The sequence below is a fragment of a genome, unplaced genomic scaffold (assembly GCF_019419815.1).
Source record: "Pyrus x bretschneideri cultivar Hongxiangsu unplaced genomic scaffold, Pyrus_bretschneideri_v1 Contig16, whole genome shotgun sequence".
Classification (NCBI taxonomy): domain Eukaryota; kingdom Viridiplantae; phylum Streptophyta; class Magnoliopsida; order Rosales; family Rosaceae; genus Pyrus; species Pyrus x bretschneideri.
Genome location: NW_025999457.1, coordinates 1,556,449 through 1,584,191, shown reverse-complemented (window position 1 = coordinate 1,584,191; position 27,743 = coordinate 1,556,449). Strand labels below are relative to the sequence as shown.

General features: G+C 36.3%; 3 protein-coding genes across 11 annotated transcripts in view; 1 reads left to right on the top strand and 2 right to left on the bottom strand.

Moving 5' to 3' along the window:
• Window positions 1-1,521: 1,521 nt before the first annotated feature.
• LOC103957779 lies at window positions 1,522-27,743 on the bottom strand. Of its 3 annotated transcripts, none has more exons than XM_048580871.1 (3): window positions 27,544-27,743; window positions 26,221-26,375; window positions 1,522-2,102 (listed from the first exon to the last, which is right to left on the bottom strand). In XM_048580871.1, the coding sequence occupies exons 1-3, from the start codon at window positions 27,587-27,589 to the stop codon at window positions 1,740-1,742; spliced, it is 564 nt and encodes a 187-aa protein (XP_048436828.1). In that variant the 5' UTR covers window positions 27,590-27,743; the 3' UTR covers window positions 1,522-1,739. The 3 variants fall into 3 exon arrangements, 2 of the variants coding, with proteins under 2 accessions (XP_048436828.1, XP_048436829.1); XR_001954014.2 differs by lacking the exon at window positions 1,522-2,102 and adding an exon at window positions 27,029-27,189 and having other exon boundaries at window positions 26,240-26,776; XM_048580872.1 differs by lacking the exon at window positions 1,522-2,102 and having other exon boundaries at window positions 26,240-26,776; window positions 27,544-27,741.
• LOC103957777 overlaps window positions 5,646-27,743 on the top strand; it is a 51,802-nt gene continuing 29,704 nt past the window's right edge. Inside the window, exons 1-2 of one of the 5 annotated variants that reach the window (XR_007257072.1) lie at window positions 5,646-5,944; window positions 6,206-6,274. The gene's annotated coding sequence lies outside the window, so the exon portion shown is untranslated. The remainder of the gene's footprint in view (window positions 5,945-6,205; window positions 6,275-27,743) is intronic. The other 4 variants (XR_007257073.1, XM_048580851.1, XM_048580862.1 and 1 more) reach the window with 4 other exon arrangements.
• On the bottom strand, window positions 15,412-21,060 carry LOC103957781 (TMV resistance protein N-like). 3 transcript variants are annotated; one of them, XM_048580843.1, is made up of 7 exons: window positions 20,483-21,060; window positions 20,396-20,451; window positions 19,696-20,263; window positions 18,467-19,595; window positions 18,089-18,364; window positions 16,540-17,346; window positions 15,412-16,456 (listed from the first exon to the last, which is right to left on the bottom strand). In XM_048580843.1, the coding sequence occupies exons 3-7, from the start codon at window positions 20,211-20,213 to the stop codon at window positions 15,944-15,946; spliced, it is 3,243 nt and encodes a 1,080-aa protein (XP_048436800.1). In that variant the 5' UTR covers window positions 20,214-20,263; window positions 20,396-20,451; window positions 20,483-21,060; the 3' UTR covers window positions 15,412-15,943. The 3 variants fall into 3 exon arrangements, with proteins under 3 accessions (XP_048436800.1, XP_048436798.1, XP_048436799.1); XM_048580841.1 differs by having other exon boundaries at window positions 20,396-20,516; window positions 20,636-21,059; XM_048580842.1 differs by having other exon boundaries at window positions 20,396-20,516; window positions 20,687-21,059.

Below are 27,743 nucleotides of genomic sequence, written 5' to 3'. Positions count from 1 at the left end.
AGAATTAGTACTGCTCTTTCTGCAGACATGCAAAGCTGTGTAAGGGCAAATATTTTGAGTCGGAAAAATTAGAGACGTTTGGTGATCTTGGTTTGCCTTGCTATTTGATCAACTTTATGAACTGTTGGAAATTCAATTAAATAAAGAGGTAGAATCATTAAACACCCTAGTTAATGGATTCTTATATCCATTAACCAAAGTCTTTGATTCACGAACATGCGTTGTTACAAAATTATTTAGTTATTTTCGCGACACATCAAAAGTGAGCTTTCTTGAAATTTCGCAACACATCAATAGTGAGCTTCCTTGAAATTTCTTTAGACTTTGTCAAATCTCCTTTCACGTGTTTTTGGTAATTAAGTTTTATCTTTTCAGTTTGGAATTGTCCAGATTCAGCTCTTTCTTGGGGGTTCCTCGTTATTTCCTGGTTCTCTGGTTTGGTTCTATGTTTATTTTTTTATTCATAGGGATGAGCCTGGGCAAATGATGACCTCAGCAGTGAGGTTAGAGACAATATTGGTGCAAGCAATTTAATAGAGATGCTTCGTTGTCAATAATCAAATAATCAAATAATTAAGGAAAATCACATTATGTGTATTACACATGAACAATCTCACTAACGGCGGTGAAATTGACTTGTTCAATGAGCTATATCTCTATTAGAGAGAATTTAAATGTTTACAAAATGTGGACCGTTTGTTTAGTTTCTTGGTTCGATTGATCATGCAATTTAACAATTAAATATTACTTGATCATCCAAAAAATTAAAAGACATTTCATCGTACTAATCAACATTGAACAGTCCTCCTCCCTACGCGCTTTGACCAAAATGAAAAGATATTCGTGTCGTAAAAACACGTAGTATTTCCATCGTGGGGTCATTCGAAAGAAAAGATAGAGAGGATCTGTGAGTGCTCAATGCCATAGGAAAGTAATGAAAAGTTAATGAAAATCACGATGAAAATACTCACACAAAAGTAAAAGTAGACCAAAAGAGAGGTTTGAGAGTATTTTTGCTCATCATCATAAAATATGGTGTATTCTCACCACCATATTTATCACCATTTGATGAGTTTAAATTTCGAGATTCTTGTAATGGATACATAAATCTCAAAATTCAAGCTCATCTAACGGAAATAAATACGGTAGTGAACATTACCACTATTTGAGAGTGATGAACGGTAATGCACTCGAGAGGTTTGGGTGAAAGGAAATAATGGAAGAGAGAAAGAGAGGGTGAAAGTTGTAGGGAAGCCTGCCAAGTGGGACAATACGAATCAATCCAACAAAAAAATCCAGAAGGGTAATACTAAGGGGAATTGGATCCTCTCCGAGGCAATTCCTAGGGATCCTTCTGACCCACTAACATTGGTTGTTGGATTTTGAGTCAACAGCTACAAACAAGGGGGCCCTTATAAAAGTTATAATAATTATAGCCGTGAGAAACAAGTCTTCATAATTAACGGCAAGCCAATTGATCATCAGAAAAAGTCTTCATAACGCCTAAATTTAAGTCTCAAAACAAGTCTTCATGATGCCTAACAAGTCCACAAGATATAGATTAATATAAATCATTGTTCTCTAAATTACCTGATTGCTACTATTGGCACCTTCCTTTCGATGACGCAACCTGTGGTGTCCTTCCTCCCCACAAACTTTGCATTTTATTTTGACATGGAATGATCTTGATAGCCTTGTTCCAGTAGGTGCCGCTGGTTTCTCATCTGGTTCCCTTGCCCTTACTTTCTTCGGCCTACCCGGTTGCTTATGATAAAGAGGAGGCAAAATAGGAGGTAAGTTGGTGCGTGTCCATAACTCTTCATAGCCATAGGGCGAATGAAAGGTCCATAAGCCCACTTCCAGGATGCCTTCTTATAGCATGAGTGTATATACGTGACAGGATCTTCATTTCTTCTACAAATGGAAGCTATTGCATGCCCACAAGGAATTCCAGTCAAGTTCCACCTTCTACATGTGCATGTGTGCTTAGCTAGATCAACTACAAATTGAACCCCACTCATATGCTCTACTTGAAACATCTTCTCCCCTGCATAATGAGCAATGCACTTGCTGCTCTCAGCCTTGTTCTTCTCAAGGATTATGTGGATCCTTGGCCCACATTTGTCACAAGCTTCCCTTTGTTGAGTCATCCTCCAATTCGAGAATGTACATCTTCGTTGTACCCATCAGGGTGCGGTTCTTGATCATGGTTGTTGACACTATTTTCTTTTTCGCTCTGCTCATAATCTGAATCAACAAGCTTATCGTCAGGCTCTTCCACTGCTTCAATAAAAGGGTCACAGATTGATGGCTGACAGATGCCGCGAGAAAAAATAAATAACAACTCTACTACGGGGCATGTTATCAAACATGCTATTAAACCCAACATTATCTGCAATGCCCAACACGAGCATTGAAATGCTTCCACATCCCCAACACGAGCATTGAATTGTGGCAAAGAAGAACCGGTCAATGGGTGGTGAAACTGATCTGGCTGGTACGTAAGGTTCATTCCAAAAGGTAGCAAGCTGCACTGCAGAGAAGAGAAGTAGACAGTGTAAAGAAATATAGTAAGGCATAGATGCACCAACAATCACAGCAGGACTTAACATTAGCTTGTAGGTTTACTTGACAGAAGTTAGTTCTTCAGACTCCTCTAAGCAACTGATTATGTGTACTTAGGGCAGACTTACGAAAATCATAACCAGATATGAAGCAATCATTGGATCAGCGTACAAGAAATTATGGGGTTTCATATTTATAATGCAATGAATATAAAGAAAGAATAGAAAAGTCACGACTTTGATATGTCTTTTGAGTTCCTACCCATGGAGTTTTTGTGAATCTGCATGACTTTTGTTATTTTCTTACATTTCATTTCTTTTTTTTCGAACCATTCTTTGTTCTTTTTCATGATTTAAGGGCTTTATGATCATATGGAATTTCAAAGAGGGGAGAATAAATTCTAAACTGGGGAGTATATAAATTGAAGATAACATATGATAGAAGAGCATGCAAATTGAAATTAATCAACAAGAAAAATTCTACAGCATTTATTTGTTTTACCTGCAAATCTATGCTAATCCTCCACTACCTCCTTAATCATGCTTGCCCCCACTACAAAGAACAAGGGAGAAATCAAACTTGTTAGAGTTCAAGGAGCCAAAAAAGTGATGAACAAAATAGCTGTCATCAGAAAATACAGACTGGATCTCCATAACTGCTTGAAAAGCGTTGTTGGAAGAACAGTCACTTCTCGTCACATCCACTAACCACGAGTGAGAGGGAGGGAGAAAATGTCCAAAAACAAACCTAAATTGTGGCTGTCGATATTGTCGGTTTAGTACGAGGCATATGCTTTTCTATTTTGGCACTGCGTGTTTGAATTCATACTTGAAAGGACAATTTCTCATAGGATATACTATATACTACTTCAACTCTGGTTTTTGTGTTATGTTCTGGAGTAGTAACAAATTGGACAACTAAAGCCTCAGCTCTCATGGCAAGTTGCATTAAGGCATGTGCAGAAAATTCAGAAACTGTACGAAAAGAAAGGGCAAATTGAAAAAGAACATGAGGTCCTGGAGGCAGAGAACAAACTTCTTTTGGAAAATTAAAACATTCAGTTTTTTATTTATTCGACTTCTTTCGGCTTGCGCAAGATCGGAAGTAGAAATAATCAGTATCCATTAACACTTTGGCTGAAGTAGCTAGACATGCAGGCTTATTTTTTTCTTTGAATGAAAAAGACATAAATAGAAGCATTCATGAGGTCATGGTTCTATTACGAGCTAAATTGTATTCTTAGCGCAGTTTTAAACGTAATATACAATATTTGAACTTGCCAAATTCCAACATCTGCTGCTGAAGTTTCATTCTGAAAATAATCAAGCCAAAGTTAACCAGGTATGATAAATTTCTTCTCATCCTGCATAGAAACAGATATTCACTTTTTTGTTGCGTCTTAGCCTCGCCATTAAGAATCTACTTTTAGTTTGAGTTCAAAATTATCAGTATCCACAATAAAAAAAAGATTCACAAACACAACATTGTTACAAAATATCCTGCATTTATGTAAAGAACCAAGACAGCTTCCATGGGGGTCTTCAGATATCATGATCGGCACTGCTCAAGCACTTACTTTATCTCTGAATCTACTTTATTTGTTCATAGCAAATAAGTTTTGCTTCAATTTGTCTGGTGCTGAAACTATCACAATATATTTTGCTTCCCAATCTTACATCCAAACATATACATCATTGCACTTTTTGTTAACACCATCGCCATACTTTTACAATTATATATGAAATCCTAAAAGGTGAACATCTCATGTACGCAAGGCCATTCGAGAAAAACTAAGTCCAATGAGCGTGTGTTACAGTATAACGATATTACAACATTTTCTGCAAACTAAAAATGAACAAAATGTTACAAGAGACTTATCCTCCTCGTACCTAATAGAAGAACAAAAACAGAAGAGTGGTGCTATTTACACACTGCAACTTTGCATCTCTTTTGGTTGAATCTCTGACATAGATGAGAGAAGCACATTATTTAATGTATATATACAGTTAGATTTCAATGCGGGATCTAAGAAAAAAAAGAGTACTCATTGATTGTATTTAGACAAACATGTTTTATTCAAGTGCATATAATATATATATATATATATATATATATATATATATATGTATGTATGTATATATATAGCTCATGGTATTGACCAAGATGGCAAAACACAAGAGGCATAGAGAACTTAAGGAAAGAAAAGCAGAAGAGAAAGAAAGAGATCAATTGAACAAGTAGTGATTGAGTTAATTTCTTTAACATCAATAATCTTACATAAGTAGTTCTTCTTGCAGGAAGTACTTTAAATGCTTTTTGAACTCAAAAATATTTTACCTAAAAATGTGTCATTTTAAAGCACTTGGCAAGAAAACTCTTTAGTCTACTACCAAATTTGCCCTCAAATATTATCCCAATTCTGATTTTGCCTTCTTATACATGTGGTGGTCATTAATCTGACTCGTTAGAGGTGGTGTCTTGCCTCAATGGCCAAATTGATGATTGCAGCTGGGAGGCATTCCCCATCCTATCCCGCATCTGTGTATTGAGGAATTCCTTCCATGCTTGCGACTGGTCTTGGGTCCCAAGATCAGCAAACTGTGCGGCGGACTATGTGGTGTCTCTTTCTGGCGCGGAGATGTGCGATTCCGTTTGGGTCGAAAGACCCCCATCTTCGCTTGTGGGCATTCTCAACAATGACGGCCTTCCCTGCCCGCCAAACTAGTCTTTTGATGTTGAGAGATTGGGCTGACTTCAAGGTCTTGTGTGTCTGTTTGTACCCCCGGTCTCTCTCCTAGTTGGTTGATCTGTTTGTTTGCCCTTGTTGGCTTTCTCTGGTTAATATTTGATCAGTTTCCCAAAAAGAAAAAGAAAAAGAAGAAGAGTAGGATGGGGAACGGCACTGTGCAATTTTGTCTCAATTTTGCTTTATTTACGAGTTTGCCACCGAGCTGATTTCAGCCCAAATTTCGCTTCATTTACAAGATTGCCAATGGGCTTAAGAACGGGTCTGCACTCTTTGGGCTGGATCTGGGCTTTGACTCGGGGAGAGAGAGGGAAGGGCGACAGAAGGGTTGAGAGGGGGAGGTTCGCCGGGATTTCGGGGAGAGGATTTTCGGGAGGGACGTGCGGGTGGGTGTCCTGTGGGTGATGCATCGGTCAGAGAGTTGTTGGGGGAGGAGAGGAGGTGGACAGAGGGACTGACGGATTGGAGAGAGATGGGAGCTACGGGTTTGGACCGAGTGAGAGAGAGAGGTTTAGGTAGGTTAGGGCCTATGAGATTTTCTCCGATTTTAGATAGAGATAGAGAGAAAGAGAGAGGAGAAAGCATGGCTGTGGGCATTTTTTGGGTTTTCAGTTTTTTCTTCTGATTCAACAGGTAATGCACTGTTTTAAATTCATTGTTTATTGTTTTGTTTTCCATTTGCTTTGTTAAAATCATCATTCGAATTTTGTTGTTTCACTGTGCTCATTTCTGTGCTTTTTCATAATTTCCTGCTGTTTGCTTCTCATCCCTCTTTTGGTAGATTGTTTTTCCATCCCTTCGTTCCTTATGTATTCCTTGGTACAAATCTGTTTACCATGTTCGAATACAAACTCTTATTCTCTCTAATTTTTGGCGGTGTGATGATCCTTGCAGGTGAACCATATGAACGGTTTTTTGAAACAGAGAGCTTCATCCACTCTTATCTGCAATTGATAGCAGCAGGTTCATCCTGACCCTTTCACTATTATCTGCTTAAAGCAAAACATTTTAATTATGGCCTTCGTTGCTTGACATTTTTAGGTATATAATTTGCCATACTTTTGTTTTAGTTTCTTCAGTTAGATGTAATGTCACCCATTTGAGTCAAAATTTTTTCTCCTGTGTTTCATTGTAGTATGGGTTTCATTGTAGTAACTGATTCCATTGTAGTAACTGATTCCACAATGTTTGAATAGGAGCTCTTCTAATAAGCTTTTCTAATATCTGGTTTTAGGTTTTGAATTCTGCTCGAACAAAACTGAAGTCTATTTCATCTGCTTGATTCAGTACAGTTTTAGTGGAAAGAAATCAAATTCTATATGCTTATTTTATGGTTGCTTTCTTACATTTAAAATTACTATCATCTTAAGCAATAAAGTATTTATTTGGTATGAATTACCTGTGATGGTGGATAAAAAATGGTGCTTGGACTTCATAGGAGCGATTCTTTTATGCATTGGGTGTGAATTTTGAAATGGGTTTGTAGTGGGTGAACTGAAGTTGTACAAGCTTTCATTGCCTAACTTGAACTGCGTGTGTAAATCTTAATGATAACATACTCATGGTGGGGATGGAGTTGGAGGACTGAGAATGCTATTTATATTTCTTACATTTTTCATTTGACATGCTTTTGGTAAATATTGTTAACATGACATTGATTTGTAAACTGTTTGTTTTTCAAATTTTCTAATTCAATTTAGATTACCAGAAATCATTTATAAAATGATTTCAGATAAAGAAAAAGGAAAATACCTGTGACATATTCAGATGACATAACTATGAAACATAAAGTATGGGAGATGGCTATAGATTTAGAAACGATTGTTTAGTTAAATATAAAACAAATTCAATGATTTATTGAGTTATATTACACAGGTATCCTATCTGCCATAAGCTATCCACTTATTGGTAGTTTAATTTCCTTCCAACCTGATCTCAGTTTTTATATTAAAACTATACATTAATTTGGGACCACTCGATTTTTTTCTTTTTAGTTTCTTTTAACATGGCTAGCATAGATCATATATGTACTTGAAATTGTTTTGTTTTTTGTTGTCTTTACACCATAAGGACCGTTAGGTATTAATTCATATATGTATTGGGTGGGTTGGTTGGGTTGAATTTCAGTAAGAGAAGAAAAAGTAATCAAACACAAGAAGCAATTGGAAACATGGCTGCAAGTGATAAGCCGAAATCTGTTTTTCAAATAACTATATTACTTTTGTAGTGTATGCATGCGTAAGAAAAATCCAAATCGTACTACAGGATCTTAGGGCTGTGTGTTTTGTGTTTGGTAAATCAATGCATTGAAAGAATATGAACGGTTGCATCTGGTTTGGATATGTGTCTATGGTGGTACCCCCATTTCAAGGCAAATGGCAGCGCTTGAATATGGTAACCCAATGGCTTTCTTTGTTATTTTTTCGACTGTCTGCCTTGGCGTATGTGGTAATAGGATTAGGTGGTGTTGAGAGCAACCTCTAAATTGATTGGTAAATCAAGTATTGGATGCTAGCGTTATCTAAATCCTCTTGAAAATTGGTTTAGTTAGTACATATTTGTATAATATTTTGATAGCAAATGTGTTATATTCTCTCTGTATTTGGTTCGCAAAGAGAGGGCAACATTTTTCGGCCTTTGGATATTAAAGACTACAGATGGTTTTACTTTGTTAATTAGTTTAATTAGCATGTGGTTAGGTGGGGTCTGGTACGTATGATGGAACTAAAGTGTGTGACAGATGAATCACAGTTGGTATAATAGTTGACAGTGGATCTTTGCACGATAGACATCTTGCTGGATGGATTGTGCTTTTACCAACCCTAATAAAATTATATTTGAATCATGCTGTCTTTTGCCTGTATATGCAAAAATCATTTCCGACTGGGTAAGTGTTTTCTGTTTGGAGTGTGTGAGTGTGTTCATTGTAGGGAATCTTTCCCTGGAAGGCTCACTGGATGCACTGAAACTTGATCTTAATTAGCTACTTTTCAACTTTATTAGGTAGCGTTATAAGTTTTCAAATGTATCTGTTTATATGCTTTCATAATACATATGAAGATTCCGAGTAAATTATAACATATTTCAATTTTTAATTTTATGAGTATAGAATTGGAACTGAATGCTTCGTTATTTTGATCTTGCAGCTGAAGCCAAGAGAAAGATCTCATGGCAGTAATCATGTACTTGATGAAAGTGAGGTTAACAAAGTGTGCTTTAGCACCAAGAGAATCTGGGTGTTCTGAGTTTTGTTTTGTTGTAATTTTTCTATAATCTAGATGCTGAAATACATGGAGTTGGAATTAATAAGAATCCATTGAACATGGATTTTTTATTAGATTGGTATGGCTGACATAGTTAAGAAGTAGTTTAAGATGCAGTGATTAGGTTATTTCTTTAACTGGACATATTTGTTTTCGTAAGGTAGATAGAATCCTTTGTAATTTAATTAATTAGATTGAAATTTGGGGTCTGGATTACTAAACTATGGTGGTTAATGTGGTTTTTTGGTGAATTTTTCAAGTGGGGAAAAAGGGGTGGGTGTGGGATTTATATTGTTATTCTCAGTTGGTATATAAATATTTGAGTGTGCAGGAAATGGATACCATACAAGAAATGCAAGAATTGAAATTAGAAGGGATGAGGGCAGTTTGCAAAGGGTGGGTTCGGGGATGGTAAAAGTTGCGTAGGTGGCAAGATTAATGGTGGTGGTTTCGTGGTGGCGTAGTTCTCCGTGAAAAATGGCGAAGGTGGTCACCTTGCTATTTCTATGCAGCGAGCACAGTATCGAGAGAGAGAGAGAGAGAGAGAGAGAGAGAGGTGAGGGAAATAAGGAGAGTGGTAAAGAGGGAGTGAGACATGAGGGTGGTGGCAAGGTGGTGCCTCGAGGGAGTGGCGAGTGAGGTGGCGATGGTTTCTCGAATGGGAGATTGATGGTGCACTAGTCTCTCAGTCTGGTCTCTGGAGAAGAAAACCAAACAGTGCTATGCATTAGCAAAGTTTGAAATGAGGGTTTTTAATCTTTGGCATGCTATTGTCTTTATTTGATCATTCTTTGAATAAAATTCTGATGGACAAGTGAAATAAACTGAATGAAAACTTGGAGAAGAAGTTCTGATTTTTAATATCTTCAGTTGGAGATTATTGAGATGCCTTTTGACAATTGAAATATGAATGCATTATATTGCTTAGAACCCAAGTCAATATTTTTTAAACTGGAACAAAAGTCCATTATCTAGACTCGAGTTTTGCTAAATTGTTTTATAAATTTCATTATAGTTAACAAAAAAATAAACTTATGAAATCTCAATTATGATTGTTCATGTGCCCCTACCAAGAAATGTGTTAGGTATGATGGATGCTATAGATAGAAAAATGTTGGCTTAAGGTTGGATTCCAGGTAAATATGTGCTATCCCGGATGATGGAATTGCATAGCATCATAAATTTCTATATTTCCTGAACAGATTTACTGAAAATGTTTTTCAAGGATATTCAACAAGAACTTTAATCTTCAGACTCTCTCATTGTTGCAGTCTCTAATGGTTTAGTGATTCCTATTAGCCTATTGTTAGATCAATTAAAAGAGTGTTTTAGCCTTCTGTTAGTGTTTTGTCTTATATACTTTCTCATTGTTAGATCAGTTGTGATTCTGTGTAGTTCATGTTTCCGGGTATAAAATTGTTCATACAATCTCACTTTTGCATCTAATTAGTGAGCCAAAAAGAAAATTTTTAACATTTTAAATCCTAATTATCTCTATTTCAGCCAATGCATATTTTTTTCCACCTGAAGGTCTTTGATGCATGTTTTTTTTTTTTTTTTTAAGTATTGAAACATACATTGTTCGAAATTTGTTGAGCACTAGAAACTTTACAAGTTAAGGCTTGCAATTTTATGATATATGATAACTGTTTTCTATGTTTGTTGTTGATTAAACACAAGGGATACAACTCGGTCTTAGACACTTAATAAAGATTTATTGTTTGAAATTAATGGGGCACAGGTTATTCTCATGATATTGGCTGCAAATGCTGCAGTAGGAGTGATTACAGAAACCAACGCAGAAAAAGCTCTTGAGGTAACTTTTACATTTATAGCATTTCAGAATTCACATAAATACCAGAAAACATCTTGAAAGACTACCATTTCAAGCGGATCTTTTCTTTCATGCAGAAACCAAGCTTCCTTTTTCTTAACTCATTCTACCAAAACTTCAAATTATGTTCAATTTGGTGATTGGCTGTTAGCACTTAAGTTGATCTATTTATTTCCAATGTACCCTTTTTTATGCATTGCTTTTCTAATGCATGTTTAGAAGATGAATGCATGAATTCTTAGGTAACCTTCTTTTTGTTCTGTGATGTAGGACAGAGTAGGACAGCGGAAATTAGATTGTATAGCGGAAATAATTCCAAAAGCTGAAATAATTCCAAGAATTAATGATGAACAAAATTATTTCCATTCCATGCATAAACTGGTTAAGTATTTCTAGATGGTCTGTGCATGTTGAAGTTTCAAAATAATGACAAAGTAATCATGCTTTAGGTAAATGCCAACCCGAGGGTTTCCTGAGACCCAATATAGATCGCCATCAAAATCTCTACCACCCATTTCATCAGCTACTGAAAGAACATAGCAAAGCCACTATTTCCAACAAATTCTTTCAACTCCTCCACGTAGGTGGCCTTCAAAACATGAACATCACCAAAATGTAAACCTGGATGCCGGTACACTAGCACCGCTCCTTGAATTGGCCCGCTGTCACTGCAAATATCATTGGGCCAAAAATTAGCCCTTCAAACGATAAGTGAACCATATCTATTGACATTAAGATCCGCATGGATCGAGAAAGCAACAATGCAGAGTAACACCCACGAGAATGTTTTGTTTCGTATTCATCGTACATAACTCAACATTCTCCCTTTGTAAATTTTTTTTTTTTTTAAATATTTGCTTTAGCTTTATTTGAGAGATCATTGTTGTGTACTATAGTTGATGGAATTGATCTTTCTGGTTCTGTGCAGGTTCTCATTTGTAGATTGATTGATAGGCCTTTGTGTCCAACTATGTGCAGCGGCTTCTACCATGAAACTCAGATACTCTCTTGGGTACGTTCCATATGAGTTTCAACTGCATATATGTATGTGGCTTTAGATTTGTTACTTCAATAAATTGTAAGCCTTCATTTTAAAATTATCACTTTAGTCTAAAAGGAGTGAGAAATGAAGTAGATCATATAGTATGTGTCGTAGTGTCGTAAAAATCTGTCGCCATAGTGATACTGAGTAAATATTATATTTATGCAACAATGCTGGATTTGTTGGATTTCTTTTCTTTTTTGTTTACTGTGGATTCTCTTATTCTTTTCTTGTGTAATTTTTGGTGCTTTCACAGACCATGTGTGAACTGCATGCCGCATATGTTTCTTATGCAAACAGACAACATTTTTTTAGATTACAACTTTTGTGAATAGAAACTTTTGAGTTCATCCATTTGATTGTACAGTGGCTCTTGATGTCAGCTGAATTGAATGTAAGTGAAAATCAAACTGCTTTGCTTGGTTCACCCATCTCTTGGTTATTTAAATTCTTTAGAGATGCCTATATTGATTTGTGATTTTGTTAGATTTACTCTGGTGAAATATGTGTTATCTGCATTGGCGCATTTTAGGTGGTGACTCCATTCGTAACGCCTTTGTAGTGCATCTTTTTGTGTAAGTTATTTACCATTCTGCCACGGGCTCTCTCTGCCCCTGCTGTTGGTGGATTTCACGTTATTTACAAAATTGCCACTGCCTCTTCATTCTTTGTTTGGTGAGGGTTTTGGGGATGGGAGGCCATGCCGCCTCTGAGATAGAGATAGAGAGAGAGGGAAAGGGAGAGGGAGGAGTAGGGATCGCTTGGTGAGCGTTTCAGGGATGGGAGGTCATGCCAATAGAGATAGTGATAGAGATAGAGGGAGAGGGAGAGAGGGAGACAGAGTGATAGGGAGAGAGGGAGAGGGAGGAGTGGGGATCTCATCGCCATTGCTGCAGATCCTCAATTTCATGAGTGGGAGAGGGGGGACAGTCAGAGAAAAGCATGGGGGCCATCGGGATTTGAGGGGGAGGGGTAGGGATCATGGCTGGGGGTTTCGCTTTGTCCCTTTGGACCGTTTCCGACAGCACCACAGCGCTTAAACACTCTCTCCTTCCCTTACTCAATCCTCTGCTTCTTCTTTGATTCATGGTTGGTTGATTTATAAAAAACCTTCAAGGATAAATTTGGGGTGGGATCTGAGTTTTCTCTGCATTACTTAAATTTTGCATTTTTTTTTTTTGGATTTCAATTAAGAAATTAATAAATTTGGGGGTTTCTGATTTTGTGTTTTCCTGTTTATATGCTGGAATACAAGGAGTTGGACCCTGGATGTGCTCTCCTTTGTCCATCCTGCGTCTGCATGTCCTCATTCACAAGATAAGTACCATCTTTATACTTGATTTTCTACTGTTTTGTTTGGTTTTAATTCTCTTTGCTATTCTCACTCTACTCTCTCTGTCTCTCACTCAGTTTGAAGTTCAACTTTTTTGCACAAATTGCTCAAAAATTCCAGCTCTCAAACATCTCAGATCCCTTACTCACCCTTCTATCATCGACACCCCAAAGGTATATATATCTCTCTCATCGCTTTCAGAATTATATATATATTTGCCAATGGAAGTTAGTAATTTTGATTGTTCTCTGGGGTTGGTTTTGTTCATGAATAAAGTACTGTGTTTTTGCTATATTTTGGTTTCGAGAAGTTGATGGTTTTGGGTTATGTTCTTTTTTCCCTTATTTCTCAATTCTCGGTGAGTGGCACTTTTTCTCAATGGAAGATGATAGTTCAAACGTGTCAGTGGTTCTAGAAATGCAATTACAAGGTTACGTGCATTCAGTCTACCAACAGCATTTCTATGCACACAACTCGGACACATGGATATGTTCCAATCTCTGTGACAAGCACTACTGCGAGGCCACTACCATATGCGAATATCTTCATACATGTCAGTTCCCTTTCTCACCCTCTTCATGTTTGATCCAATATTATGTTTTTTTTTTTCTGATTTCATGGGTTTTCTTGACGCTTTTCCTTGCTTTGATATAGGTAATTTGTTGTTATGTTTTCAGGATCTGGGTCTTTTTTCAATTTGCATTTTGGTTGTCCAAGATTTCCAAGTTTTTGTATAAAAATATAAGAACAAAACTGCACATCGAGGAGTTTGTGATGAACTTTTTGGAGTGTTGGTAACACTTCGCTTTAGGAATATGTAAAACTACTAATCATTGTTTGATAATTCCTTACATATGTGTGTAATGAATGACTTTGGACTTTACCATAAATTAATTTAATTTCTATTGCAGCAAATCTGGTCATTTTCTGTGTAAGTTTCTCCTCATGGTTCAGTTCTGGCATTCCCCTCAAAACGTCGTTTGTGTCATTTCCTCTTTTTCTGTGTTCAGCTTACATACCTTACGTATATATTGGAGACTAAGACGATAAAAGATGTCAGTTGAATGTATATAAAAGCTTGCTTATCTTATCGATCTCATTCACTCACATGTCCCTCTATTCATTCATGATTGTGTTGAATTTATTCAGGTTAAATGTGTTTTATTCATGCAGTTACGTCTAAGACAGTTGATTCCCGTCGCAATGCGCGGGCATATGTTCTAGTTATTTCTGTACGCTTTCATTTGCTTTCATCTGCTTCATCTCTCCATAAATGTAAAAAAGAAAAGAAAAACCTTGCGTTTATCCAAATCAATCCTAGAATCCCGAAAGAAAAATTCATCCAAATTGTTCTAATCTCCCTTCTCTCAGTTCCTTCCCGCTTGATTCTCTCTGGTTGCTTTCTCTAAAGTACCCACTCGTCTCTGCCTCCTCTCTAATGTTTCAATTTGCCGGCGACGGCCTCTAGGATTCAGGCGATGGCCAACCTTGAGGTTGGTCTCAACCGTCTTATCCCCAATCCCCGATATCCTCAGGTTTTCCCCAAAATTTGATCGTTTATGATCCTACTCTCAACGATTCTCCTCATGGATGCTTAACATCTCCTCTCTCTCTCCAACTGGTAGATTTTTTTAATTATTATTCCAATTTTGGTTACTGGGTTGTGGAATTTACGGATTTTTTTTTCTGGGTTATCAACACTATATATATGCATGACAAGTATAAACAACATTTTAGTCACAGGTTGAAAGTGCAGTGTTGACAGTCCGAATTTGTATACATTGAGAGCATATAGTGTCATAATTTAGTCACACGTTCATATAACTTTGATAAACTTTGTCATGCGTAAATTCATTCTGAATATGGTATTTTCCTTTGGTAGCTCAAATCATCTCATATTAGTAAGTGGAGTTTCATGTTTGATGAGGCCATTTTTTATAGTTCTTAAGGGCGTAAGTTTAGTTACGCCTTTTCGCTGTTTTAATTTTAACTTCTAATGTTCTGTTACTTTTTGTGAATATTCAATTCTTGCCGGGCATTTGACTGGATATCCAAGGAGCATTTAGATGGAGGGTAATACATACTTTTTTACATGCCATATAATTTTGTTGAATACACATACGATAATACCTCCTTTCACATAGTATGAACCAAAATATATGAACAAAAACTTATTTTTTTGAAATGTTAATGTACTTATTGAAATGTTTTTGTAATTTTTTTGGACTGAGGAGGAGGAACAGAGGCTAACAGAACTCCAATTTGTTTTGATGTCGCTGTTTGCTTCCACACAGTATGTTTGAGGACAACTCTACACCTTAATTTCTGCTTTTCTTTGATTTCTGCAAGTTTGAGGGTTGGGTATAAAAAAATGCAAGCTTTTGCATAAGTAAAATACTTTTTGCTTCCAGCTTTTTGCTCTGATCATCTGGGTGCTTTTTGATGATCATCTGTTTCGGGTTTTGATCTATCAATGCAAGATTGTATGTCGTGTTTTTTGTCTGTTTGAAGTGTTATCCGATGCTTAAGTTTTTTTTTTATATTTTATTTTTTTATTTTTTTAAATTGTTTGGTAATTTATGGGTTGAATTCAGTTTTAGAACTATAATTAAGGTAGAATTATGCTTCTGGTCATGCAGGAGTAGATAGTTATTGGGTTTCTGTGAAAGGTTGAGTTATAAATGGAGAGTTGAGGTCAAAAGTGTAATTGATTGGAGTTTAGAGTGAGTTCGTCAAACTCTTCATCTCCAACCCATAGGAATCTGTAAACTTCGCACCATAAACTAATGACTGTGATATGGACACTTGGACACCTATATGTTAGTTATTGTAAATATGGTTGTAAATAGATTTCCACATGAATGTAAATACTGTTGCATATCGATGTTATTTAGAACTTTCAACATGTTTTATACAGTTTTAATACCCACAACATTGCGCGGGCACCGTCGCTAGTTAAAATTCTATAGCTCAAGAGTAAAAAAGTAATACTCAAATTTATGTAGGTTATGCTGTGACTTACTAACATGGATTCTGAGTAAACTCTGAGACATTGAGCATGAAACAATTATTTGTCTTCCTTATGCCTTCTGCGGGTATGTTCTTCATCGTCAAAACTACGACTTTGACTTGAAGCTGCCTCTTTACAATATTCATATGTTCACTTCAAGATTTTCAGTGTTCGTTTGAGTTCTTTCAAATCTTGCTTGTACACCAAACGAGCTCCACACTTCTTCACCGTATTCAAGCCTACTTTGGGTTTATTCATTCCGAGCCTATAATAAGTTTCAAATAGAAACTGTTCTTGAAGGCATTTTTTGCGAGGCAAATAGAATATCCAAAGGTGTTCAGACACAAGAGGCCATTTAAAGCACATTGTAAAGCACCGTGAACTCCGTGCACTCTGTTTACGGTTGGTCCGAAGTAAACACCGAATCATGAATCCATCCCCTTTAATGCCAGCTAGATTTGGCCAGTTCTCCTTTTGTTTTTGAAGAAGACGCAAGATCTCCTTAGGTTGTGCAAAAACAACACAAAAAGCAATCCCCATCCAGCTGCTACACGATTGCGGAGGTAGCTCCACATCTAGCGCATGTCCCGAAGTTTGATTGTTGAACCACTCGGGAATCTCCTTTCCGGGGCACACAATTTTATTGTAAAAACTATAGATTTTCTGCACCAAAAGAACCATTATATGAGAGAGAGAGAGAGAGAGAGAGAGAGAGAGAGAGAGAGAGAGAGAGAGAGAGAGAGTACCTCAGTTGTGTATTTCATGATCCTTGAATATATTGCTTTGATCCAGTTTTCATGTTCCACCAATGTAATGCAATTCAAAGGACAGAAATCAAAATCATACAAATTGGATGGATCCGACAACCTTTTCAATGAAGTACAATCAAACAAATATACGTGTAATTTCCTATTTGGCGGAAGATCTGGTAGTTGCTCAAGTCTTTGGCACCCCATCAACAGAAGATACTCAAGTCGGGAAAGGTATTTGATGCTTGCTGGAAGGGTAACAAAATTGTTTCCACTAAGATCTAACTCTTTTAAAGAGGACAAGCAACCAATATCATCGGAGATATCACCTTCACCAAGATCACAATAAGATAGTTCTAACACCTCCAAACAACGCAAATGATATAAAGAAGACAACACCAGCTCTTTTGTGCACCTATTGATACTCAGTTTAGTCAGGCCAACCAGATGTTCAATCGATGAAGGTAATTTCTCAATCGCAGTAGCATCTAAAAAAAGTGTGGACAAACTTTTCATCTGCTGGTTCGAAAATTCTGGGAACTTTTTCACTTTGGAGCATCCGGTAAGAATTAAAGACTCAAGAGAATCCATTTCTACCTTACTTGGGAGGCTCTTAATACTTTCACAGCCACAAAGATTCAAAACTTTAAGTTTTTTAAGAACTGCAATAGACGAGTGAATCTCAACTAAATTCTTACACCACAGAAGAATCAACTCCTCAAGATTTTGAAGACCAGTGAAATCTGGGGTGCCGATCAATTTATTTGAGAAGCTCATATCAATACATTTCAACTTGGGAAAGTTCTGTACAATACATGAAATAATATATAAGCTTCCGAAAAACCTTATAATTCTATTTGACATTAAAAAAAGAAAAAAAAAGAGTAATGATATATTTACCACTTATTTGTACAATTATTTATACCATCTTTCTAATAGAGGTAGGGCCCGCCAACGGATGTGGATCTCATCTCTACCAGAAAAGTGATACAAATGATGACACAAATAGGTAGTAAGAGTAGCATTTTTGTTATAAAAAATAAAAAATAAAAAAAATAAAAAAAGATTTTTTCTTAGCACCGTATATATGGTTGAATACACCCCACAAAAATTTATTTATTACATACTATTTTATAAAATGACTATTTAGGGCCTAATAATAAGTTAAAAGAAAAAATGTGCAAACATTAAGAAAAATGATATTATCACGGGGCAATCCAATAACATCTAGATGAAACTAAGGCAATCCAATAAAAATGACACTTGTGCAATCATCCCAATAGATCGAAAGACAAAGGAGCTAATTGAAAAAAATAAGAAACATTCAAGGTAGTATACGCTGCAAGAAAGGAAAATGATCCCTAATTGACAAAAACCCCAAAATCTATAAAAATAAATAAAATAAAATAAAAGAAACTGAAAAATCCTTAAAAAAAAAAAAAAAAAAGAAACTATGCACATGGGGTGTGGTCAACAAAATGTGGGGTATGTATAAAACAACCCATAAAAAAATATGTTAAGTAGCATTCATTCAATATACTTTTACCTCTTTTCCATCCCATAAACGAACAAGTTTGCTATGATGCATTCTTAGTTCGGTAAGGAAACGAGGGTGAAAGCTTGGTGGAAGAGACTTGGAAGGATACCAACTCCAAATTATAATTCTCAAAGAACATGGAAGAAACTTGGGACTTGAAGAAATGATCAAATTGTCCAATTCTAGAAACCTCAATCCATGCATATTAGAGAAGGCTTCACAACTCCAGTGCACCTTTTCTATTTCAGGTAGCTGTAATCCTATACCTTCAATAGCTCTCGTTCCCTAATAAACAAGAATGTAGGAAACGTAAATTTAACATTTAAGCATATTGCGTTAAAAGAAATCATGTCTTCTTTCAAACTTGGTATTTACATAACGTCTTACCGTATTGGTCGTGAATATATGCAAAATGTCATCGGGAAGCCACAACCTACTCCGTAGACCGGGCTCTTTAGACTCTTGACCAACAATTGTCCATGCCATTTCTTGTATCAAATCATGCATCCCTATGAAGTACTTGGCTGAATTATCATATTGGATGCGTTTTGCAACAGTTAAGAGAGATTTCTCAATTAGTAGATCGATCATAATACTACTAGAAACTTCAAAAGAATTGTCTAGTATTGGAATAACTTGCTTCATGCACTTCCCTTTGTGGAAACATGCAACATCGAGAAAAACTCTCTTCTCCATATCCTCTAGTCCGTCATAACTGATTTTGAGTGTATTGAAAATTGTTGGATTAGGAACTGTATGAATATTATCCAACACACTCTTCCATGCATCCTGACCTCTCGTATGCAAAAAAGACCCTAATGTTTTAAGAACTAGTGGAAGGCCTCTAGCATATTTTAGGAAATGCTCTGAGAGTTCCAAAAAGTCTTTCTCAGGTTGTTCTTTCCTAAAGGCATTCAGACTAAAGAGCTCAAGTGCTTCGCAGTCATTCAACCCCCGCATCTTATATGATGCTGCTATACCATGTTGGACTAGCAACCCTTCATTTCTAGTCGTAATCACAATTCTACTTCCCATACCAAACCAACTTTGATTTCCGGCCAGTACTTCTAGTTGTTTTAAATCATCCACATCATCAAGTACGAGAAGAACCTTTTTATTGCGTAAGCACTTCTTAATGAAAATGATTCCGCACTCTTCATCCCAAATTTCTTTAACATTTTCCTTCAACATCGGAGAAAGAAGTCTTTCTTGAAGACCAATTAGAGTACGGTCTTTTTTAGAAACCTCTCTAATGTTTCCTAGGAAGGAATGAACTTCAAAATGATGGAAGATTTTATCATAAACTAGCTTAGCAAGGGTTGTCTTACCTATGCCACCCATCCCCGTTATCCCTATAAAGCGAACATCATTCGCATCATGAGCTAATAGCGAACTTAGTTGCTCAAGCCTAAAATTAACCCCAACAAATGTCTGTGAAGAATCTAACAACGTGAATGTAGCTTGCACTATCCTCCACACGCTTTGGACGATTTTTTCAATAAGCTCTCTTTCACACCTACAAGGTATAAAATAACCATTTAAAAAAAACATAAAGGAAGCATTCAAGTTTGCCTTTACTAAGACATGGGAAATTATAGTTGTTCATGCATGCTTACTTAGATTCCTTCGAATGCCACCCAGAAATTTTGGATACTTTTTTCAGAGCTTCTCTCCACTGGGTCACCTTCATCTTGTCTTCCGTACTAATGAACTTTTCTTCATGCTCATCGAAGGCTTTGGCAAAAGACCCCCTCTGATTTCCAACGTCAGATGGATCTGTCTCATAAAAGACTGGCAGAACTGTGTTCCTGGCTTCCATGCATTGAAGAATGGTTGTAAGTTCATTCAAGCACCATTTCGAAGAAGCGTAGTTTGGTGAGAGAACAACGATTGCAATATGCGATTCCTTGATCGCACTCGGGAGCTCAAGATGAATACTTGTTCCTCCTTCAAGCTCTCGATCGTCAAAGAAAGTCGTAATTCCTTGGCACTTGCACAATTCATGGTATAAATGAGATACAAAACCCTTGCGGGTGTCTACACCCCTAAAACTCAAAAACACATCATACTTCCATCGAGGAGCGGATTCATTCGAAACAAAAGATGCAGAGGCTCTTTGGGTGCTCAATGCCATCGGGAAAAGAAAAAAAACAGTTGCTATAAATCGAGTACTCCGAACAGTAACTGAATGAACAAGTAAATAGATAGAAGATTAATGTCTTAAAATTAAAAAAAAAAAAATTGAAAAATTGAAACTTTAAATTTTATTTTGGTAATTTAAAAAATGCAATTTTATTCGTAATTAAAGGGACTCACCGTGGTCAGGTATGTAATTCAGTACTAACACATATTTGACAATTCGATTTGATTGTACAATCCTCACGATAACTCAGTTTCAATCGTTGAATCAGATTCAGTTACCAGTGGAAAATGGGTTCTGCAAACAAAAAAGAGAAACAAAAACTACCAAGTAAAACAAAAATCAACAAAGAAAAAGAGATTAAGGACTCAAAGCAAATACCACAAAAACAAAGTACTGAGTCAACACAAACTTACACAGAGGCAGAGAGAAGTGAGAAATGACAAGAAAATAAGTAGAAAACTCACTCAAAATTCTGAATGCAAAGTTGTAGGAAGAGAGGAAGTTGAAAGAGAGGTAGGAATGGAAATAAATAGGAGAGAGATGGACAATCAACTACTTCTACTGCTGGTGGTGTCATATTTCTCTACCTAAAAAAAAGTGGAAGACCGACTTGTGAGAAATTTCCTGAAACCTTCCTTGTTGGGACGTGTCATATTTCTCTACCTAGGAGTAGAACAGAGAGAGAGGCTACTTGGAAAGTAACGAAAAGTTAATAAAACCACGATGAAAACACTCACACAAAAGTATGAGCAGATTAAACCAAAAGAGAGAGGTTTTGGTGAAAGAAAATAATGGAAGAGAGAGAGAATGAAAAGTGTAAGGAAGCCGGCCAAGTGAGACAATACCAATCAATCCAACAAAAAAACCACAAAAACCGGGGTGAACAGCCAACATAACATACTCCTGCTCCTAAGTTGGACTGTGCAATTTTGGTGAAAGGAAATAATTATTACTTTAGTCTTAAGCGGGGCGGATGTCACTGTGCAATTTTTGGTTGATTTCATCATCTTTACGTCCATAAAATGGACTTTGTGGGGTTGATTTCATTTATTTACGTCCATGCCACTGGTTTAAAAGAATGGGCTTTGTGTGTTTGGGCTACTGGAGTTTGTCTGGTTGCTATGACTTGTTTGTGTTAGACGAATTTACCATTTTGATGTGATCCTTTATATATATAAATTTATTAAATTGCTTTGTGGTTAGTTTTTTATCAAGAAAACTAATGAAAATGATTTCAAAACTTTGAGTTTTAATGATAAGGATAAAATAAATAGTATCAAGATTGATTTTTCAGTGTAAAAATGTGATTTTTCGTTAAAATGAACAATAACAAAAACTTTTCGTTAAAGTCGTATTTTTATTATATATTTTTGGTTGCTATCAATTTACTTGAGTCACCGACAGTGACCAGGAAAGCTGGGAGGAGAGAGGGACGGGTGGGATGAGCAAATCAAGGGATAGGGGTGCACGAAAGCTTGATTGCATTTTTGTCGGCAACGGGTGCAAGAGAGACGGCTAGGCAGGGAGGGAGGGCGAGGGTTGGGTTGCTTTCGGGAATTTAGTTGCAGCTGGATGTCATTTCCACAAGAATTGATGAAGGTCATGCCCGCAACAATTGATGAGGTGTTCTCCTGCTGCCTCCCCCTCTACTGCTGCCTGTCTGCTCTCCTTAAACCAAAAAACAAGGACCCGGCAGTCCCTCCAGTTCACATACATTCTCATCTCCTTCTATTTATACGTTCACAGTTAAACTATGTTAATATTTTATATCACTATTATTTTATGTCTTATTATTTATATAAAAAAATTAATATAAAATATTAACATTAATTAATCATGATCGTACGAAATAAAAAAAAAGATGAAAATATATGCAAAACTGGAAAACAGAGAAGCCGGGTCCCAAAAAACAAACCCATTTGCCAAAGCCACCGAAGCCACAAAAAAAGACAAGTAGAATGGTGCATGACACTATCTGAAAAGAAGGAATAGAATAATTTAAAAAAGGGGATGGTACATCTGAAAAGGTCAAAGTAAAAATAATAAAAGGGAAGAGGTGCATCGACATTTCATCTTCCATCTTTTGTCGTTTTCTTCAATCTTTTGTGCATTTTTTCTTCCTTATGAAACAGGGTAGGAGACGAACTTTTTCTTTTTTGTAATTTTTTTTTTTTTCTTTTTCCACATTTCAACAGTTTCAAAAACTTTTTTTTTCCTTTTCTTTTTTCACATTTCAACAGTTTCAAAAAACTTTTGACAAATTGGAGATAGAGAGAGAGAGGAGGGCTGCGAATTTTGACCTTTTGGCAAACTTTTGACAATTGTTTTGTGTGCTAATTAATCAATTTTATTTGCAACATTGTGCATTTTTTAGCCGTTTATTTTTTAGTTAGTAGATCATGATTAAGAGCCCTTGAATAAGCCATTACCAGTTTCTGGATTGATTTTACATTTTACTCTATTTTTATGCCAAATACCGTTTGTTATTCATAAATTTTCCATTGGGTGGTTGTATAAGTTTTTCATAGGCTTCGATCATCTCCCCAACTAACCCAAAGCCTCATTTTCTCCCGCTAAGCAAAAGAAAATCAAGGAGGCCTACAACTTCGTATGCAATCCGCCACTGAAAATCAGCCTGGAAACTGGAAAATTCAAAAGGTAAAACACACTAATCTCTTTGATTTTGGTCTCTACTGCACAGTTTGATCTCAAAGATTGATACTTTTATGTGATTTCTTGACTCTTTTTTCATATGATTTTCTTTGTATGTGTGTGTACGTCTCTTCTTGAAAAATACATGTTGAAAATGGGAGAATTTTGGACATGACACTTTTAGAAGTGAGGTTTTTTAAATGAAGATACTCTTATGATTTGTTTGTAATTTGTTTTGCAAATGGGTGGAATGTCATTCTAAAATATGTGTAGTTCAATTCTCTCATTTTCTATAGCAGAATTGCAGATTTCTAAATTGGAAAGGAAAAATAAGTACTATAGCAGTTTATGCAGAAGGAGCATGTAAACGAGAAGCACATGTAAAGGTTTCTATGGTCAGTTGGCTGTTTTCTTTTTAGTGTTTTCAATTTATTCCTTTTATTCTGTAAGCAATTTTTTAATATGTGGCTATGCATCAATTTCTCTGCTTCTTGTGTGTCATACAAAAGTAATTTTGAAATTGGTACAATTCGTTTTTAAACCCTTCAAAAAACAATCCCAATTAATTTAGTCCGATAAACATAAAAAATTATGCTCATTCATAACAATAACAAGTTGGCTAAGGCGAGTTGGAGTCACCATCCCATAGGGAGTTTGTCCATCATCTATTTGTCCTTATCAAGGGATAACATGTCATACAATGCGTTTCAGGATAACAGTGAGGAAATACTCCCACGTCGACCAAGCAAATATTGATTGAATGCTTTATATACAATTTGTTTGAGAAATGTTCCAACATTTTCGAGGTAATTTCAATTCTTGAAGACAAATATTTCAAGATTTATGGGTTTCTTTTTGCTTCTAATTTGTTAAATTACTAAACTAGAAGTTAATCTTGTTCATTATTCTTGTAAGAAAGCATATGAGAACGTGGCACACTACATGTTCGATGAAATGCATTTGAGAATTAGTACTGCTCTTTTTACAGACATGCAAAGCTGTGTAAGGGCAAATATTTTGAGTCGGAAAAATTAGAGACGATTGATGATCCTGGATTTGATCTACTTTATGAATTGTTGGAAATTCAATTGAATAAAGAGGAAGAATCATTAAACACCCTAGTTAATGGATTCTTATATCCATTAACCAAAGTCTTTGATTCACAAACATGCGTTGTTACGTAATTATTTAGTTATTTTTGTGACACATCAAAAGTGAGCTTTCTTGAAATTTCGCAACACATCAATAGTGAGCTTCCTTGAAATTTCTTTAGACTTAGTCAAATCTCCTTTCGCCTGTTTTTGGTAATTAAGTTTTACCTTTTCAGTTTGGAATTGGCCGGATTCAGCTCTTTCTTGGGGGTTCCTCGTTATTTCCTGGTTCTTTGGTTTGGTTCTATGTTTATTTATTTATTCATAGGGATGAGCTTGGGCAAATGTTGACCTCAGCAAGGTCAGAGACAATATTGGTGCAAGCAACTTAATAGAGGTGCTTTCGTTGTCAATAATTAAATAATCAAATAATTAAGGAAAATCACATTACGTGTAGTACACATGAACAATGCCATAGGAAAGTAATGAAAAGTTAATGAAAACCACAATGAAAATATCACACAAAAGTAGAAGTAGACCAAAAGAGAGGTTTGGGAGTATTTTTGCTCACCATCATAAACTATGGTGTATTCTCACTATCATATTTATCACCATTGGACGAGTTTGAATTTTCAGATTCCTGTAATGGATACATAAATCTCAAAATTTAAGTTCATATAACAGAGATAAATATGGTGGTGAACATTATCACTATTTGAGAGTGATGAACAATAATGCACTCGAGAGGTTTGGGTGAAAGGAAATAATGAGAGAGAGAGAGAGAGAGAGAGAGAGAGAGAGAGAGAGAGAGGGTGAAAGTTGTAGGGAAGCCGACCAAGTGGGACAATACGAATCAATCCAACAAAAAAAAAAACCACAAGGGTAATACTAAGGGGAATTGGATCCTCTCCGAGGCAATTCCTAGGGATCCTCCTAACCCACTAACACTGGTCGTTGGATTTTGATCCAACGGCTACAAACAAGGGGACCCTTCTAAAAGTTATAATAATTGTAGCTGTTGGATCAAAATCCAACGGTCCATGTTAGTGGGTTAGGATGATCCCAAAACTTTAACCTCGGTGAGGATCCAATTCCATACTAAGGAGACCAATTTTTAACCAAATGATATAGTTGTTGATGATTGAATTATCAATTTCTTTTTTTGGTGATACATTATTTTATTTGCACATTTGATTTAGGGAATTTTGCACACATACCATCTGAACTTAAAAGCATGTGCACAAATACCACTTGAACTTTCAATTGTGTATTTTTAGCACTTGAACTTTATTAATTGTTAGAATCTACCACCTACCGTTACTTTCAACCACTTTGCCATTAAAGCATGTCACTTGTGAGGGTATTTTCGTCAATAAACTCTATAGGGCTGGTTAGAATAAAATAGCTCCTAAATAAAATTGTCCAAGTCAATATGGCACCAAAATTGGATGCACAAGTCAAACCCCCAATTTTTGTAAAAATTACTAGATTTTTGCCTAAATTTGCTGAGTATGCTATAGTTATGATTGCATAGTCCTAAAACATTTTAATGGCAAGCCAACTGATCATCAGAAAAAGTCTTCATAACGCCTAAATTTAAGTCTCAAAACAAGTCTTCATAATGCCTAACAAGTCTTCAACCCCACTTTATGATTTGAACATAGTCTCAAAACAAGTCTTCATGATGCCTAACAAGTCCACAAGATATAGATTAAAATAAATCATTGCTTTCTAAATTACCTGATTGCTACTATTGGCACCTTCTTTTCGATGACGCAACCTGTTGTGTCCTTCCTCCCCACAAAAATTTTGCATTTTATTTTGACATGGAATGATCTTGATAGCCCTGTTCCAGTAGGTGCCGCTGGTTTCTCATCTGGTTTCCTTGCCCATACTTTCTTCGGCCTACCCGGTTGTTTATGATAAACAGGAGGCAAAGTAGAAGGTAAGTTGGTGCGTGTCCATAACTCTTCATTAGCCATAGGGCGAATGAAAGGTCCATAAGCCCTCTTCCAGGACGCCTTCTTATAGCATGAGTGTATATATGTGACAGGATCTTCATTTCTTCTACAAATGGAAGCTATTGCATGCCAACAAGGAATTCCAGTCAAGTTCCACCTTCTGCATGTGCATGTGTGCTTAGCTAGATCAACTACAAATTGAACCCCACTCATATGCTCTACTTGAAACATCTTCTCCCCTGCATAATGAGCAATGCACTTGCTGCTCTCAGCCTTGTTCTTCTCAAGGATTATGTGGATCCTTGGCCCAACATCACTATGCCATTTGTCACAAGCTTCCCTTGTTGAGTCATCCTCCAATTTGAGAATGTACATCTTCGTTGTACCCATCAGGGTGCAGTTCTTGATCATGGTTGTTGACACTATTTTCTTTTTCGCTCTGCTCATAATCTGAATCAACAAGCTTATCGTCAGGCTCTTCCACTGCTTCGATAAAAGGGTCACAGATTGATGGCTGGCAGATGCCGCGAGAATAAATAAATAACAACTCTACTACGGGGCATGTTATCAAACATGCTATTAAACCCAACATTATCTGCAATGCCAACCACCTTACTTTCCAATCCATTTTTGCACTCTGTACCTGGCACTCTATAGTAATATTCTATAGGTTCTCGGTATCCCAATGCTTTAGCAAAGTCATCAAAATCAAATTTTGACATGTAGTCCCGATTTATATTGTCTACCCAAACCACACTACCACCAAAATATATCTTGTGCCCATAACCTAAGTCTAGTAGTTCACCTCCATGATGTATTTCGACGGTCCATAAGGCTTGGTCTAAACCCTCTGTATATTTTCCAATCAAATGACACAAGTTATTACAAAGAAATAGTCTAAAAAAACTAAATAAAATGATTAAAATGAAATTCAAGTTTTGATATATTTGTATATAGAAATTGGACACCGCAAGTAACTTTCGTGTGTTAAATTGTCAAAAGGGCAAATAGTATATCAGCCTATCTTCTCATGGAACTAGTAAAAAAAAAAAATGCCATCTTTGCTTATACACAAACGAAAATAATAAACTATTGCGCTTACGATGGCTCTCCAATTTTTCCACACTTGCAGTGTTTGCAATTTCCAAACAAAAACAAAATACTTCCATTAATCTACGCCGAGTCTGCTGTCTGCATCACCTCACCCCGAGTCTGCGACTTCGTCTCCCTCTAACGAAATTTCTCACCTCCTTCTCTCTCTCTCTAAAAAATACAGAAAAAAGCTTCTGAATTCAATCCTACGAAACTAAACCATGCCTTCATTTTAACCTCAAATAAATTGCAAGCTACGAAAGGGAACTCAAATAAATTGCAATTAGAGATTGCAAGCTACGAAAAGGAACTCAAATAAATTGCAAATCCATGCCTTCATTTTAACCTCTAATAAATTTAACAGAAAGGGAACTCAAATCACAATGAAATTCATGCCTTCAATTTAACCTCATGAAAAAATCATAACAAACCCAGCAAATCTGTAAATTTGACAAACCAAGTTACGAAACTAAACCCTAAGTAATTACAGATCAAAGAAAGGTCAAAGAAAGATGTCATATTTACCATAATTTGGGGCTTCCCCAGAAAATCTGAACTGATTATCCTCCATCCCTCTTTACTTGACGCCGAAATAGATGCCAACCATCAATTTTTTCTTCAATTCTTCAACAATCCTTGCCAAAATCAAACTTGTTTATCTTTGTCTCCATGAAACCCTCGTATCCTACTAACCCTCCCTCCGGATGCTGTTTAATGCGACTTCA

Bases quoted from the DNA above. Each gene is read 5' to 3' on its own strand.
- LOC103957781 (XM_048580843.1), bottom strand. From the start codon at position 20,213: ATGGCATTGAGCACCCAAAGAGCCTCTGCATCTTTTGTTTCGAATGAA. The intron at 18,365-18,466 runs GTAAGACGTTAT...CTTGTTTATTAG, and splicing joins ATATATTCACGACCAATACG to GGAACGAGAGCTATTGAAGG. The intron at 16,457-16,539 runs GTACTCTCTCTC...CTTTTGGTGCAG, and splicing joins TCATGAAATACACAACTGAG to AAAATCTATAGTTTTTACAA.
- LOC103957779 (XM_048580871.1), bottom strand. From the start codon at position 27,589: ATGGAGGATAATCAGTTCAGATTTTCTGGGGAAGCCCCAAATTATG. The intron at 26,376-27,543 runs GTAAATATGACA...TGTTGATTCAGA, and splicing joins TGGGGAAGCCCCAAATTATG to TTATGAGCAGAGCGAAAAAG. The intron at 2,103-26,220 runs ATAATCCTTGAG...CCAAGGATCCAC, and splicing joins ATGTTGGGCCAAGGATCCAC to ATAATCCTTGAGAAGAACAA.